Source organism: Belonocnema kinseyi, chromosome 5 (assembly GCF_010883055.1).
Source record: "Belonocnema kinseyi isolate 2016_QV_RU_SX_M_011 chromosome 5, B_treatae_v1, whole genome shotgun sequence".
NCBI classification, from domain to species: domain Eukaryota; kingdom Metazoa; phylum Arthropoda; class Insecta; order Hymenoptera; family Cynipidae; genus Belonocnema; species Belonocnema kinseyi.
The window spans coordinates 64,858,973-64,877,094 of record NC_046661.1 but is presented as its reverse complement, the minus strand read 5'-3'; the positions used below and the strand labels follow the sequence as shown (position 1 = coordinate 64,877,094).

At 35.3% G+C, this 18,122-nt stretch overlaps 1 protein-coding gene across 2 annotated transcripts in view; it reads left to right on the top strand.

Annotated features, from left to right (window-relative positions):
• Positions 1-18,122, top strand: part of LOC117173206 (histone acetyltransferase type B catalytic subunit) — a 147,541-nt gene that overhangs the window by 92,808 nt on the left and 36,611 nt on the right. For both annotated transcript variants that reach the window (XM_033361646.1, XM_033361647.1), the window contains exons 5-6: positions 10,525-10,739; positions 13,619-13,770. In XM_033361646.1, the coding sequence (XP_033217537.1) occupies positions 10,525-10,739; positions 13,619-13,770 (367 nt within the window). The remainder of the gene's footprint in view (positions 1-10,524; positions 10,740-13,618; positions 13,771-18,122) is intronic.

Genomic DNA, 18,122 nt, shown 5'->3' with positions numbered 1-18,122 from the left:
CGCCAATTAGCACAAATGGTAAGTTCCGACAGTGCCTACAAGTGTGCCTACTGGCCGCTAAATGGCAATACCGGTTTCATATGTATACACCTGGTAGTAACTGATCAGGAAAACTTTATATTATCTTAACTGAAAGTTTTGGTACTCATAGAATAAAAATAATGTATTTATTCTATCTATTTGTTATAAACAAATTTTTATGAACAAATTAACCAATTCATAGGGCGCTTGGAAAATTTTGTCCACTGCTGTTTCTAAAAATCATTGCAAGCTGAGGTTGACAGAAGGCAGCGACGAACTAGGTGGTGCAAGTTGCGACTAATTCGCGCTCGGTTCTCTCGGCTATTACTTTTCGAGCGTTAACTGTGGTGTAGAGTATTTTGAACGACTGTGAAAGACAGCTGTGTAGGACTAAACTTGCCGAGCGCCCTACGTAGTCTTATTATTGATAATAAAATTTTTGGCTAAAATTGCTTGATATTAATGTAGGAATGATATTTAATTTAAAAAATAATTTAAAAGTTTATAATAACCATTGTTATAAACAATTCTCGGGACATAATATTAAAATTTGAGATTTTTCCAATTGTAATTTCCTCCAATCGGCAGAACGACTTCAGTTATTCCTTAAAATAATAAATATTTAATAATATTTGATAAAATATAACAATTAAAACTTTTATAAACAAATTAGATAAACCATATCAAAATTTTGGTCTTTTCGCATAGAAATTTTTTCCGCACTGGAAATGTTTTAAACTATTGGACGAATGACTGGTAGTCACAAAAGTATTAGAAGAGTTAACAATAAACACTGTTATTAACAATTCTTTGGCAAAATATTGAAACTTAAGAGTTTATCAAATTTAAATTTTCTTTGATAGTCAAAATGTGTACAGATATTCCTGAAAATAATATATCGTCGATAATATTTGGTAAAATGTAATAATCTGAATATTTATAAATAAATAAGATAAAAAATTTCATATTTCTGCAGTATCACGCAGTAAAAAATCTGGCTCCTTCAAATGAAAAATTGAGAAATAGAATTCTTTTCCGTAGCCATGGTATCCAGAGTTATGTTTTGTTTGAATAACTTTCAGTTGTTTTAATATTATCTTTCAGAAATATGTGCTTTGGACTAAGAATTTTCTTTTCTTAGTTGTATTCTTTTCTGCATTACACTATATTAGATTTTATGCTTTCACGATGATTCATTTTGATAAAAAGAGAGTTATTTCGGTTTTCACTCGTGTAAAAAACTACGAATTGTTTGCCGAAGTTTCGTGAACATTGCAGTTCACATCTTCAGGGCTGACCTGAAACTGAGGTATCAGGTATCAGGTCATTAGGAAATTGTAAAACAATTTGTTGGGTTTAATATTTGTCCATTAAATGGTTTTCCATTAAGACAAAATGGATACTTTAAGAGTTCTCAAAAAGACCCTACCCGACTTTTTGATTTCTAATTCAAATGGAGGTGTGGCAGATTCCCTACACATCAGAAGAAGCTTTGGCGTTAATAAAGGGAGCTGATTAGTGTAAAAGTCAGTATCACATGTTCCATATTCAGGAAAAAAAGATAAATGCTGGCATTCACACAGCATACGACAATTTGGCAAAAGCTAAAGAAGAATGTTATCCACATTCGATTAAAGTAACGGAAAAGGGTTTAATAATCGGATAAAAATTTTTATTAGGTCATACGATATCTCGGATTTTTAAAGATCGTGATATTTCTTTTCCATTCACGGATACAAGGAAACCTCATAACTTGAAGTTAATTGTGAATACGGTTGTGATGGTTCTGCAAGTCAAGACACGTACAAGTAAAAGAAACATGATCCAGATATGATGGATAATAGTATCATAATCCATCATCAACATCATATTGCAGGCAAATACTATATGAATTTGCAAAAGAAACCCAAGAAAAACCAATTTAGTAATATCATCAATTCAAAAAGAAATCGATAAAATGAAGTCCACAGTAATAAAGACCGATTTCGGTTTCATTTGTGATTAAACCTGATATGAAGTTAACGATTCTGGACGAAAAAGTTTTCCAGGTTCTTTCAGGAACTTTATCATCTATAACTTGCTACATTTGCCAATCTAGACCTAAAGAGATGAATGACTTAGATAGAGTCAAAGGCAAAGTTATAGATATCAGGTTATATAATTATGTATTGTCAGCACTACATTCTAGGATTCACTTTGTGGAAAACCTTTTGCATATAGCCTATCGAGTCGATTTTAAGAAATGGCGAGTAGATACGGATGTATATAAAGATTTTCAAAAGAAAGCGAAGACTCGATTTTGCAAAGGTTTTCATCAGAAGACAGGATTGATAATGCTCAGGCACATCCAATGATAAGAATAACGCAAGAAGTTTCTTTGCTGACCCTGAACTAACAGCAGTGGTACTACAGTGGTACTACATGCCTGTAATGTCCACAAAATATTATTGCATGGACCTGATGCTATAAGACATTTTCCCTCGCCAATTTGTCAGTTTTCCTAAGAAGCAGGTGAAGCTCGGAATAAAGACTACAAGAATATTCGACAGTTCAATTCACTCAATCACATTTGCTGACATGAATCTTTGCAAAATTGGGAGTTTGCTTACCAAGCCAGTGGGCGATTGTCAAAAGATTTTCTATTAAGTTGTTATATTTTACTAAATATGATCAAAGATACATTTTTTAGGAATATCCGTATCCATTATAGCGATTGAAGAAAATTAAAATTTAATAAAACCTTAAATTTGCATATTTTGTCACGAGAATTATTTATAACAATATCTATTGTTAACTTCTCAAATATTTGTGTGACTATCAGTCATTCGTCCAACAGCTTAAAAAGTTTCCAGTGCAAACAATTTTTTCCTATGCTAAAGGGCCAAAATTTTGAACTTGTTTATAAAATTTTAAATTGTTCTATTTGATCAAATATTAATAAATATTTATTATTTTAAGGAAAGCCTGGCGTTGTTCTGACAATCGAAGGAAATTATAATTTGAAAGAATTGAAAATTGTCATATTTCGCAACAAGAATTGCTTATAACAATGGTTATTGTAAAATTTTCAATTAGCTTTGTAATTAAATGTCATTTCTACAACAATATGAAGAACTTGTAGCAAACATAATTTTTTTACTGATATTGAAACTATTTGCTAATTTGTTCATAAAATTTGTTTATAACAAAGATATGGAATACTGAACAAATTATTTGTATTCTATGAGTCCCTAAACATTAATTTAAGACAATACAAAGTTTACCTAATCAATTATTAAAGCGTAAAAAATTGTAACGTAAAAAATTTCAGTTTTTCCATACTTTTAATTTAAAAGAAACATTTAAAAATCGGACCAAAATTGAAGGCTCTGGACATTTTTAATTCAAAAAAGTGAATTTCCTCCCACTGTGTGTCGCTCTGCAAGTCGCCCCTGCAGAAGGTGGCGTTGTTCCTTGTCCCTTGATACTTTCTAGATAAGATTTGAGTATGAGGTGAATATGTGGACCAGATATTGATGTGTAGAAGTAAACTTCTTCCACCAGAAGTTCTTGATACCATCTGGTCCTGCATATTATATACAGGGTCATTTTTTTAACTTGAAACTTTCAAATATCTCGAAAAATAGGCACTCTTTGAAAAAATATTATAGATCAAAATTTAATCACTCTGAGGAGTACATACACTGATGTTTAAATCGGTTCCCCCGCACCGACCCCTGGGGTTGGGGGTGTGGACAAGTTCAAAATCTTAAACGCTTACGATTCTGCAATACTCGAAATTAGTCTTAAAACAAACTACTACTTTTAGCGTAACCCAGAAATAACGACGTGGACGTAGCAGTTTTCTGCTCCCTTCGGGGTACTTGATTAACGTGAGTCCCCTTGTCTCTCACGATTCGGGGTGCTTGATTAACGTGAGTCCCCTCGCCTCTCACGATTCGAGGTACTCAGGGAATCATCTTTTAATTAAAGTAAGTGCTAAAAATGATGACCTTCGGCTTCAATGCACTTATTCATCCGTAATTCAAATGAATTTAAACAACGGAGAAGTGTATCTTCTTGAATTTCAGCACATGCACTTGTAATTCGGTCAATCATATACTCACGTGTTGTTGGTTTCTCTTTGTACGCTTTGTCTTTCAGATAGTCCCACAAAAAGAAAGCTTTTGAAGTAAGATCTGGCGATCATGCAGGCCAATTTATCGGACCGCCTCTACCAATTCAGCGACCATTGAAATCACGATCAAGAACTACTCGTGCTACCGCTGAATAGTGTGCCGGACAACCATCATGTTGAAACCACATGTTCTGCCGTATTTCTAAGCTCAAGTATTGAAGCAATATTGGCAGTTCATTTTCCAAAATGTTTTAATATTTTGGACCATTTAAGCTGCCTTCGATAATCTGGGGACCGATCAGTTTATTACCAATTATTCCACACCATTCCACGCTGGTGTTCCACTTCACGAAGCCACTGCGGATTTTTAATACTCTAGTAGTGCATGTTGTGTCGATTTGTAAAAGGCGACTCGTCAGAGAATAATACATAATAAAAAAAGTTGGGATTCTTTTGTATTTGTTCACGTGCCCACTGACAAAAAGCTACTCGATTTTGGAAATCAACTCCCTGAAGTTCTTGATGTAAAGATACATGCTAAAGATGAAATTTATTACGTTTCAATACTTTCATCGGTAGTAAATTTTGTAATAGTACGACAAGATGAAGCACGTGACATAATTCTATTTGAAAAACGCTGAGCGTAGAGATTAATAGCATTATCAAGATTTCTTCTAGCTTCTCCATACACCAGAACCATTTCAATTTTTTGTCATACGGTTAGATACTCCATTGTAAAGTAGTATTTGGAATAATCTTTGATTTAACTAAAATGATTTTTGTCTTAAATGTATTTTTTCTAATTTACTGTATTTAAGAAAAGAAAAAAGTAAACACTTTCGTAATGTTTCGATAGCGTCCGCTGACATTAATCTACAATAATGCCAGAGTTTAAATTAAGGAATATTCGGGAAACACTGTTAATGTAAACATATTACTTAATAATTACTTCTCAAGAACGGACATACGTTTTGGCATGTTTTTCAAAATAATAATTACCAAAGAGATCCGAAGCTCTATTGCCCTTATTTTGAACCGACTTCCAAAAGGAGGTTCTACCTAATGCTCGTCGTGGTGTATTTTTTTACGTACGAGTTTTTATTGCACTCGTTCAACGATTCTGTAGTCACTTGTACAATCCAGAGAATTGCAGGTTAATAACTTGCCTGAGCACACTGTATACGATCTTTACAGCTGTTCTACACAAGAGGATTGTTCGAAGCATTGAACTTGTGTGAGAAAGGTGATGCTTGAAGGTTCATCCACACATAGTAATATGTATAGAAAGATTAATGCCCCTGTGAAAAACTACATTTCATTTTTTATCTGGAAATTATCGTGTGACAACAAACAACCTCATCTTCCATAGGGGCGTTTTTCAGGGCGACACCATGAGTACTCTGCTTTTTTGCATCACACTTCTGCCTCTATCTCTCGCACTGCGAAATTCTTCTGGATAGGTCTGTGACTACACTAATCATCGTGAACACAAAGTCACTTATGTATTTTGTATGGATAAACTGAATATATATGCTTCTGGTTAAATCAAACTTCAGAGTGCTTTAAATATCATCGAGCAGTACAAAGGAAAGATTGGTATGGATTTTGGATTGAACAAGTGTGCCAAAAATCATCTGAAGAAAGAAGAGATCATTGGCGTCCTGTAGGTCGCGCTGATGGGCTGCTGCGTCTTTGCAGACACACCTGTCAATGAGCAAGTTTTCTTAACAGCCTGCCATACCTTTTTGCGAGCCACTTTGTACGTAAATCTCTCTCTAAACAGGCTCAATTCTTCGAAGAATCCTCTTGTTTAGGATACCTGTAAAGATCTTATACTGTGTGTATAAACAAGTTGTTGGCCTGTGCTGCTTCATTGTCAGCGTATTTGAATTGTTCAGTGTCTCATTTCAGATCCTCAGGTCTACTGAACAATTGATAGTTCAGATTTCGAATTTCTCCGAGATATCTTCACGAAGGGAGGCATCTATTTCAGTCCGGTCTTGGGGTTTAGGAAGAAGCTGCATGTCAATGTTCCTCCTGAACCTGAAATCTCGATTCCGTGGTTGGTCTTAATGTCGCTTCTTCTTCGTCTGTAGCGTGTTCAAACAGCGGTTGAGGAAGCGATCCGCGTACAAATCCATTTTGTAGAGGTAGGCGCTTTGATGTAAAATGTTAAAATAGGTATTTATTTTGGAAGAAATATTTCCTCTCCTTGTATCTTTTACGCTATGCAGTTTATTATTCAGTATTGTCCTATTTCAGAACTTCTACCCTAGTTTATTAAACAATAATATTTTTTGAATGTTTTTCAGTGAAGTTATTGATAGTTATTTTTTGTAGATCGAGTTCATTGATCAAAGAAAATACTGATCAACAAGCGACATAGTTTAAGAGATTCGAAAACACTAAAATTTGTTCCATCTTCTTTATGAAAAGGACCAAGTCCTAATAATTCCTAAAATAATTCTAAACTGTCTTTTATATAAAATATCACTCTTAACATTCTTAACCTGTGATATTAATTCCAGAAAATCATAACTTTTCACGATTTACATGATGAAAGAATTGTTCAAACAATTCATAATTGATTTGAAAATTTCTATGTATCCTAAAAAAAAAATTATTTCTTTCAGTATTTCTTTTAGCACTCCTACATATTTATTTTTTGGTCAAAGGACCCCGCACTAAATGTATGGGAAAATGGCTTTCGGTCGATTTAGCTGAAACTTTGTAATTTTTAAGGTTATAAGTGCCAGATCAAATATCCGTAAAAAAATCCAAAAAAATGGACAGTTTTAGCGCTATGCGGCGCTAAGCGCTCAAGATCAGTGAATAAAACGAATTACAACAGATTTGGTTACAGAAGCGATGTCAACATAGAAATCACGGTTCAGATCGTGGTCTGTCATATTTTCAGCTACACCGTTGACTCATATAGCGCGCTTCTCAAAACGATCAAACGCTAAGCGCCCAAGATTTTAACTTGACTAATTCATCACTTCTTTAAAGGCAGAAATAGTACCAAAAGTAACATTAGTAACTAGTGCGCACATACCGATAATATAGTAACATTCTACCCTTCGCAAGAGGGTTGAACGCTAAGCTCTCAAGATCAGCACTCTGAACGGGCAAGCGCTAAGCGCAGAAGATTTGAACTTGACTAAGAAATCACTTTTTCAAAGGCCTTTCACAAAAGAAATAACAGATAAACATACCGTCGTTGATGGAAATAATGAGTGAATGCTGCATGATGGACGACTGTCACTTTTTAAAGCAAAAAGCGAACGACTTAAGAATGAGCGACGAACTGAAAGTAGGCCTAATGACTTACCTCGGCATTCACTTATTATTATATTAAACATATATAATATATTAAACATATATTAAACAACATGCACTTATTATTTCCATTGACGATGGTATACTTGTCATTTCTTTTGTGAAAGGTCTCGAGAGCGGATAGTAATTTTATTGGTTAGCTTAGGAAAAAAATTTCTATCTGTTCTCTTCTGTATTAATTGTGTTGTATATCTTATTCCCTTGTTGTGTATAGTTTCTTGTGTTTATTTGATTAATTTTGTTGTTTATGAATTTTTCTTTCGTTTTATTAATACATTCCTCTGCCTTTCAAGACCATAAGAGCTTGTTTCTTGTATGGTTTAAAAAATGGCATTCAGAGTTCGAGTTGATTGCTATGTGTGCGATAGAGTCTATCAGCCAGGGTAAATGGCTCGAATTGATGGAAATAATAATCCTGATAGGCAAAACTTTGCAATTTTTAGACGCCTTCAACTTCGAAGACCACCACTTGCAGTCGCCGATGAGAGTAGGTTATGTCTCAATTGCAATCAATCCATTCGCAATGAAATAGAAGAGCTCCAACGTGACCCAGGCTGTTTAAGACTGAATGTTCTTACACAAACAGGCAGGCAAACGTGCAAGTTCTATAATGCTGATGTTAATACTCCAAGGCTTTCAATTGAATGTAGAGTTAACGCTTCTATTGTCATGAAAATTTTCATTCCAGAAGAAACAAGAGCATGCTTAAATCATTTGGATGAACATGGTTTCATCTTAGGCCCCTTGCTTCCTGGACTACAAGCGATTAATAAACCGTATAGGATTCCGGGATATCAGTTACTTCTGTTCTTGCAGCAACTTCGTAACGAAGCCAATGTTCATGCGGCTGCGGCGTTTAATAATGAGGATAGTTTCACTGATGAAGAGTTTGAAGCTATTGCTCCTCTAACAAAGGAAAAATTTAGAGAATTGTATGCATTTTGTAATCGTATTCCGCAGTTACATGGACATGGTGCCAGATACGTGAGGAAAAAAGTTCTGCTGACTTTCCTTTGCAAAATGCGCCATTTCTAGTGTAAGAGAGTCTTTAATGCAGCGATTTGTGTCTGGTATCATTGGATTTAATGCGATAAGCAGAGAGGAATTCATTGAAAGACATGTGACATCATTCGCCAATGAACTTTATAATTCACAACCAGAAATTCCCAGAGCTAGTGCTATCATCGATGGAAATTATGCTTACATGCAGAAGAGCAGCAACTTTCGCGTACTTCGACAGTCATTCTGCAAACATAAAGGATGTCACTTGGTAAAACCTGCTCTCATTGTTGCTCCAGACGGATACATACTTGAAATACAAGGACCATATTTTTCTGACTCGCGAAACAATGACGCACAAATGCTCATTAACGAATTTGAAAGAGATGTGGAAGGTATGAGAAAAATTTTCGACATTGGTGATATTTTTATAGAGGGCCGTGGATATAGAGATGCCCAACCACTTTTAGAACGCTTAGGAATTGTGTCCAAGATACCACCATTTCTCCAACAAGGACAGAGTCAATTGGTAACGGAAGAAGCAAACGAAGCTCGGCTAATAACGAAATCTAGATGGATAGTGGAATCCAGAAGTGGCCACATAAAGTCCATTTTCAAGTTATTCGAGAAAACCATTCCGATAACTCATGTACACAATCTAAGGGACTTCTTTCGTATTGCTGGTGCCATAATTAATCGATACCATCTATTTATCGAGATGCGAGGCGCTACAGCACAGCTTGAAAGAGAATATATATGACGAGAGCTCGTGAGCCAAATATTGTGCAAGCGCGCGTAGAAGTGGACAATATGCGCTACGGAAATGCAAATTGGAATCGCCTGCATGAACTTCAAGTACCACAATTTCCTCGCCTTACATTGGAAGAAATACGCGACATAACAAATGGCGTGTATTAAGTGGAACTTGCCCCATCTTACGTTCAAGACAAGCTGCAACATGTAAGTCAGGGGCCAGAACTCTTGCCACTTGCGCACATATTGCAAGCGTTTTATGGTTCCTGGGTTATGCACGTCACCAGCAACACGTGAAGTATCCTCAAACTTCCTTGTTACAAAGGATTCTAGACGCTGCTAGTTACTAATGTTATTTTGGTTACCATTTCTGCCTTTAAAGAAGTGATTAATTAGTCAAGTTATAATCTTGGGCGCTTAGCATTTGCTCGTTTTGAGAAGAGCGCTATATGAGTCAGCGGTGTAGCCGAAAATATGACAGACCACGATCTGAACCGTGATTTTTATGTTGACATCGGTTTTGTAACTAAATCTATTGTAATTCGTTCTATTCACTGATCATGAACGCTTAGCGTTCGGCAATCTTGAAAACAGTACAATGTAATTATCGGAATGTACGCACTAGTTACTTATGTTACTTTGGTTACCATTTCTGCCTTTAAAAAAGTGATGAATTAGTGAAGTTAAAATCTTGGGCGCTTAGCGTTTGATCGTTTTGAGAAGCGCGCTATATGAGTCAACGGTGTAGCTGAAAATATGACAGACCACGATCTGAATCGTGACATCGCTTTTGTAACAAAATCTGTTGTAATTCGTTTTATTCACTGATATTGAGCGCTTAGCGACGCATAGCGCTAAAACTGTCCATTTTTTTGGATTTTTTTACGGATATTTGATCTGGCACTTATAACCTTAAAAATTACAAAGTTTCAGCTAAATCCACCGAAAGCCATTTTCCCATACATTTAGTGCCGGATCCTTTATTTCTGTAAATTCTCCTAATTTCTATCTCCCTCCCTCATAATAAAATACCTTAATATTTTATCGGCCCAAAGTTCTTACATAATTTGTACATTACCACCTAATGACTTTACGTACAGCTGAATTTTTGAGGAATTTCGATTATTTCTGTAGGTACTTTAGGGGAACAAATTTTATACTTCATGAGAAAAAGATTAAAAGTATTCGAAATAATGTGAAAAAAATTGTGAAATGAAAGAACAGTTAAATTTATTTTGTGAACTATGTTATCCTATTGTTTAAATGTACTTATTACTCTTTCTTGCCCTTAACAGGTTTGAGAGGTACGTTTCCGCCTCAGGTTCGGTTCGTTATGCAACCGTTGGTTTTGCAACAGTTTATCAGTATTATGCATACCCAAATCATACGAGACCTCGGATTGCACAAGTTCTGATTTTGCCACCATTTCAAAACATTGGTCTTGGAGCTCAGTTATTACGAGCTATCTATGCCGATTACATAGGACGAAGTGAAGTCAAAGACATAACAGGTAAATTTCGATTCATTTTAAATAAATATGTTCATAAGGGCACTTGTGTGAAAGAAATGGTTGATTTTCATTTTTCGGAGGAGGATGATGTTGAATCATACTTTTTATCTGTTATCACTATGTTCATCCCCCGCAAGAAACCGGAAGTAATCAGAGTTCTGTACAGGCCTGTAAACCTAGCTTTACTTGGCTTCTTGAATTTTTAAAGGATAATCGTTGTGAAAAGCTTTACAGGCTTCTTAGTGACATTGATTGAATTAGTTGTTCAAATAATTTCTTTAACTATTTAATTTCTTTAATAAAATTTAAACTACAATGTTTCTCTGGCCCGGCTATTGTTCAAAATCAACTTTACGTTAACTTAATTTTTTTGTCCTAATTGCAGCAAATTTCTTTAACCAACTTCAACTCTTAAAAACCACCCTCTATGTGGCAAAAAGCCTGATGGTGACAGCGAAACGTTTCTACAATCTTCAATTATTAATCGATTAAGGTTTTTTTAAATTAGAGAGCACTAAATTTGAAAAAAATCTTCCGAAGTGATGTTTTTAAGTATTTTACTTTTTAGGTTTATTTCAACTATGTTATATAAAAATATCTTTTTTAAGAGAAAAAAACTCATATGTATCGAAATATTTTATGAAGTTTACTAAACCTCAGAAAATTACAAAATTTAACGTGTAGCTTTCTTATAAATAAATTAGTTTAACACAGAGACCATTTTCATCCTTTTTCCGCAGAAAATTTTTTTCTATCTTATTTGTTTCGTTATAATTTATCAGGCTAACTCTGCTGTGTAAGAAAGGAAAACCGGTGACTACATTTTTTATGAAGCTTGTTATATAATGATATTTTGACGATCGCACAAACTCACTTTCATAATTTATATGATTTGAAAGAAAAAATAAAGGCAATACATTTTTTAATATAAAATGTTATTTCTCCTGCATACGCAACATTCCTAGTCATACACAATAAAACTAGTCTCTAAAAATAAGCCACTTTGACTTTAATTCAGCTGCCAAAAATTTTGTACCATACGAGTGACGCTGCTGTTAGGCTGAACTTTTATTTTCCACTCATTTTTCTAATATAAATTAATCGTCTAAAAATATTTAAATTTTATGTAAATTTCGAGATGTCTTAAAATTTTGTTGTAACTTTGGTAATGTATTCAAATTAGACAGAATGTATATATACTGAGAAGAAAAGAAGTTTATAAAAGGGTAAATAAATTGACTTACAATTTCTTCAACAAAATCTGAGATGTAATAAAATTATACGTTTTATGTGTTAAAACCCAAAAGATACACAATTAGCAAATAAAGTACTAAAAATCGTTGTTTTTTTCGAAATAAAAAATATTTATTTATTTGTTTCCACGAGAGAACGTTTTGACAACTGCGCGTGTCGTAAATTTACCTGGTCTGTTTTGACGACACGAAGCGACCCAAGAATGATAGCCTACTGCATCCAACTCGCAAGCGTCTTGGCATATTTTTGGTACGCAAGTATGACTTTTAGGTTACGAACCGGTGATAGTTTCGCACATCCGAGAGCACCGATGACAAGCACAGTTACTTTAACTAAATATTTTGGGAACAGTCTCTGCAGCTACCTTTAATGATCATGATACCTCTCCTCCTTTTCCTTCTCCTTAACAATCTTGTTGTAGTTGGCCGGAACCGAGAATTCGGTCACGCATGTAGTTAGTTTCTCGAGCTGTTGGAGAACGATGCTAGGCTTCGAGTGTGCAACGAAGACTGATGCCCCAAAATCGTAGTTCGAGCAAATTTGACACTTCTCGTTTTGGACAATTCACTCTATCTTCCACGGATCGTTCGACAGGGTAGGGTCGCGGCCACTACCGTGAGAGCGACAAAGATCTTAATATACCACTCTTAGGGCCGCATTATGTCTGTAGAGATACGTGGTTCTCGCGCCGGTGGAACACCCAGGTAGCATATGTTCTAGGTACTCAGCGTGTGCGTGACATGCGCGGCACCTATTGCTGGGAACTGCTTGACATCAAATGCGATACGCACCTCACTATCTGTTAAGCAATATTTGTTCCTACTCATTTTTACACGAACTGTTGGTATGTTGTTGGGAATTACACTTGAGGTTTCGTAGCTGGCAGTTACGTTTCCTATAAATGCAATTTCGTTTGCAATTATAACAGATATGGTTGGTTGAAAAGTTCTCGGCCTGACACAGATATGGCGCAAGTATGGCAAGTATTGTGACCTTTTTCAAGTATGATCCTTTAGATTACGTGCTGGGAAGTTTTAGACAAGTATGTTCAGTTGCTTGTTCGTGGCGTTGGAGTAAAAGAAAAAGCTGACATTTTCTGAAAAATGAATAAAATTGAAGTTCTAGCTGCTATAACGTACTTTGTTTCGAGTGGTTTAACCCTAAAGGACATAAAAAGAGCTTGATTCCACATTAAACAATTATTTTCTTTCGCTGTCCACGTTTAAAAAGTGGGCTTCTAAATTTGAACGTGGTCGTATGCATGTTCAAGATTATGAACACTCGGGGCGATTAAAAACCGTTATGACCGACGAAGTCACGAAAACCACAATACCTTATAAAATGATCGCCGAATCATCTCTCCGAATAGTTTATTGTTTAGTACGAATAATGTCTGTTCTTGATATATTCTAGATTTTGTAAATATTCTCAGAAATATACCTTAGAATATTTCCCCATTTTAATTGCTCAAGAATTCTGAAATTTTAACTGAACAATTTAGGTGGTGTATGGATGAGCTTACAATTAGACAAATTGATAAAAGAAATGCTCCCCGATCAGAAGAAATATGATATAGCCGTTAAGTTTAGTAGTCACCTTCTGTTTACTTTAATATTACATTTCAGTTGAAGATCCCTCTCCTGGTTTTCAACGTTTGAGAGATTACGTCGATGCAACAAACTGCAGCACGTTACCTAGTTTTCAAAAACATTGTCTACTTCAAGGTTTCAATAAAACGATGACTATAGAAGCAAGAGATAATTTTAAGATCAATAAGGTAATATAGTCTGTATACATATAAACTAATATGATCTTGGCATGACAATGTGGGAAAAATATAACTATTAATACCATAAATACACCATGTTAAGTTTAATGAACGGTTGAAAAGTAAAACCTTAGTAACTAATATCGGGAAAGAAAATCCTTGCTCTTGAGAAAAAGTAGCTCTATCTTAGGAAGGAAAGCGCACTTAGTTTGCATTGACAAGGCTAATTCTACATCTCTCGAACTATTCAACGTCTTTTTCGTACGTTGAAGAAAACTTATGTTTTTTCAAGAGAAAAAAAAGAGACAAAAATCACTGTTGACCATGTCTTGGTGTTGAACGTCAACTTTCAGCTCCTCCTAAAGTCTGAAAAATCTCGGGAAAGTTGGAAAAAATTCAAGTGGATCACTTGTCTATTTGTGAATGTAGCCCAAATTTGAAAATTTAAAAATATTAAAAATTGTGGTAATCCGAATTTTTAATACAATAAAAAATTACCCATGTCCTAAATGGATGTATCGAGACGATTCAAGATTTAAAAGAAAGAGCTCAGTGCTCTGATTAGGACCATGAATAGGACCACTAAAAAGTGGATAAAACTGTATATTTTCTTAAAAATTGAGTTCGCATAATTTGAACGCTTAATGAGCTAGTCTCGTGAAAGAATAGCAACACAAAAAAAGGGTGATGGATGGCCATTACCAAGCCGCCTCCGAATGCCAGGTCTAATCTTAGATTCTAAGCTACACTCTGCAGTTAGCCATACAGAAGATGAACCTATTTTTCTGCAAGTCTTCACCCTTTTTTCCTTAGTGATATTCTCTCACAAGACTTTATCTCATTAGAGTCCAAATTATGCGAACTCACTTTTTAGGAAAATATACAATTTTATCCACTTTTTAGTGGCCAAAGTTTTATCAGTGTACTGAAGTGTTTCTTTCAAACCTTGAATCTTATCGATATCGCCATTCAATACATAGATAATTTTTTATTACGAGGTGTGTTAAAAAAATAAGGTGACTTTATGGTTTTCTCAAAAAATATTCATTTATTCCTCAATATTTATGTTGTCCCCTTCAAAGTAATCCCCCTCAGATATAATCCACTTGTGCCAACGCTTTTTCCAACCATCGAAGCACGTCTGATAATCATTTTGTGGTATAGCCTTGAGTTCTTTTAGCGATTCAGTTTTTATCTCCTTAATCGTTGAAAATCGATGTCCTTTCATGGGTCTCTTCAGTTTTGGGAAAAGAAAAAAGACACTGGGGGCCAAATCTGGTGAATATGGAGGTTGAGGCATGACTTTGGTGCTGTTTTTGGTTAGAAAATCTTTCACAAGCACTTTCAAAATTTAGCAGTTTTGGAACAAATTTCGCTGACACACGTCTCATGCCCAAAATGTCCGAAAAGATAGCATGGCATGAGCCAACCGATATGCCAACATCTTCAGCAACTTCTCTGAAGGTAATTCGGCGATTTTTCAACACCATTTCTTCCACTGCTTGAACCTTTTCATCTGTTGTTGACGTGCTGGGACGTCCAGGTCGAGGTTCGTCTTCGACATCCTCTCGGCCTTCTTGGAACAGCTTGTACCACTTATACACATTTTTCTTACTCAGAGTAGACTCACCGTATGCAACTCTCGACGTTTCAAGAGTTTTAGAGCACTGGATTCCATTTTTCACACAAAATTTAATGAAAACTCTTTGCTCTATTTTTTTCGAAAGAAGAAAATCGCCGAGCACACCAAACCCTTCTAAACTTTTACGCCTCTGCCAGAAAAACAACACGAGCTATATAGTCAAAACTGTGAACATATGATCGTGACGAGTGTACCAACACAACAAAACAAAAAATTTAAAACTTGAATGTACGTAGCCCGAGAAAATTGAAAAGTTACCTTACTTTTTGAATACACCTCGTATATTATTAATTCTGTTTACCACAATTTTCAATTTATTTTAATTTTCAAAGTTGGTCTACATTTAAAAATTTTTCCGAAAATTTTTGGGACTTTAGAAAGAGCTGAAAGGCTGACATTCTAAATCTAGACATGATCAACAGCTATTTTTTTACGGATTGGTTTCCCCTACAACCAGAAAAACGAGATTTTCACCGAGATGCGAAAAACTTCATTGAAAAGTTCAAAATATTTTGATTCAGTTTTGCTAAATGCGAACTCAGTGTGATTTTTTTTCACTAAAGTATAGCTACTTTTTCCAAAGTGTCAGGGTTCTGTCCCGATATTAGACTAAAACTTCATAGCAGGTCGCTCGAAGATACTTACTACTTGATTTAGATTTTAACACAGTCTGGTAAAACTTTAGATGCTGCATGTAAAAACTAGAAACGAAATAAAAAAAATGGTATCTGCTTTTGAGCGAGGAAAGGTGACGTCTGCATGTATCCTCTTCGCACCTATGATCTTCCTTGTCAACAGGTAAGGGTGTCCCTCCTGAGTTGATCCGACCATTTAAAACGATGTTCTCGCGTTTGTCTGGGTTTATTGCCTGGTCGTCGCCTCAGTTTGGTTCCATTGCCAGTCTTAATTAAACCATGGCCTCATCCGAGAGAGCCTATTGTAGGTACCACTGCGCAATGCTAGTCACGTAACCGCATAACTCGTTGCATTGGGGACTTAGCTTAATGCAACGTGGCAAGCGTAAGGTAAGGTAAATGGCGCGTTTTTTTCTTTGTGAATTCTCCATTAGGCCTACTCGGGATCGATGCATGGATTGATAAATTTATGGATAGAAGGACAGATTTTCGAGTGTATCTTTTAATGTGTTTATTTTGATGTATGCTATATAATAATTTTTCCTTGTTTTGAAATTCTCGATGTACAAGGGTTTACTTCTAACGTGTCATCCTTTTTCTTGTGATACTCGTTCTTCGCCTTAATCCTCTTCCTCCTTAGTTTGTCACAGATTGCAGATGGTAGGTTCGATTTCTTCCTCAGAGTCGCTCGAAATATTTGAGCCCTGCCTTCTTTCAACCACAAGATCAGCTACATCCTTCTTTGCATTTGCAGAAGAGGAACTTGAGAAGAGCCTCAGGAGTATGACCTTACCTACAATCGCAGATATACGCCAGCATTATTCATTCCAAATTTACCATCAGATTCAAACTTGGGGTGGTGTTCCGAATAATCCGGAAGAATGTTAATAAAATATAAGTACGACTTTTCTTACTACAGTCACAGCGACACTAGATTCTGCTCCTAAGGCTCTTCTCAAATTCTTTTTCAGCAAACGTAAATAATATAGTTGAGGATAGCATAATGTAAGTACAACCAGGTCTATCGAGAATTCGAAAACGAAGAATATAAATCCAAAATTCAACCCCTCCACGAAAACATTCATTAATCCATACATCGATCCATATGGATTAGGTCTAATGAGGAAACTATGAAAAAAACAGGCCATTTCCATTACCCCATGAGTGATGTGGAATCGAGTAGAATTAAAAATAATAATTATTATAAAAACAATATGAAAAATAATTAATATAAAAAAGGTGAAAATAATAATAGTGCAACATTATAATAATATTTATAATAATACTAAAAATTGATCATTCTTTGATAACATCCTCAATTTCAGATGATAATGGGGTTTTTATGCAACCATTATAAATACAGTACACATAACCTTGGCGCTTAACTTTGAAAATATTGATGTTACAAAAGTTATTTGTTATTTATCATTTATTTTACTATAATTTTTCTTCAGACATTTTTCTTCTAGGATGTCTCATACATGAGATATTTTGAAAAAGGAATTTCGGCTATAACTTGGTAATTTTGTAGGTTATAAGGGCCCAATGAAATATTCGTACAAAAAATATTTTTTGATAGGAAAGTTTTAACGCTATACAGCGCCAAGCGCTAGAAACCAGAGCATAAGAAATATCCGTAAATCATTCAAAGCAAAAATGATGATCAAAATCACGCATTAAAATGTGGTAAACATTACGTCCGCCTCACAGAGTGCACTTCTCGCAACGGCCAAACGTTAAGCGCTCAATATTTTTAATCAACTGGATCGCTCACTGTTTCGGGACAGTACCGGTAATAAAATTAGATCAGTATCAAGTGCGGCAATGATAATCATAAGAATCACCCTCTTCTCGCAACGACTGAACGCTAAGCTTTCAATATTCTGACTAAACTGAAACATTCACAATTAAAGTGCAGTACCGGTGATTGAATAAGGCCAGTACAGAGTGCGGTAATGCCAATCATATGAATCGCCCGCTTCTCGAAACGTTCGAACTCAAAGTGCTTAATATTTGAAAATAACTGTAACACTGACTGCTTCAGGGCAGGAAAGGTAATCAAATAAGGTCAGTATCAAGTTCGA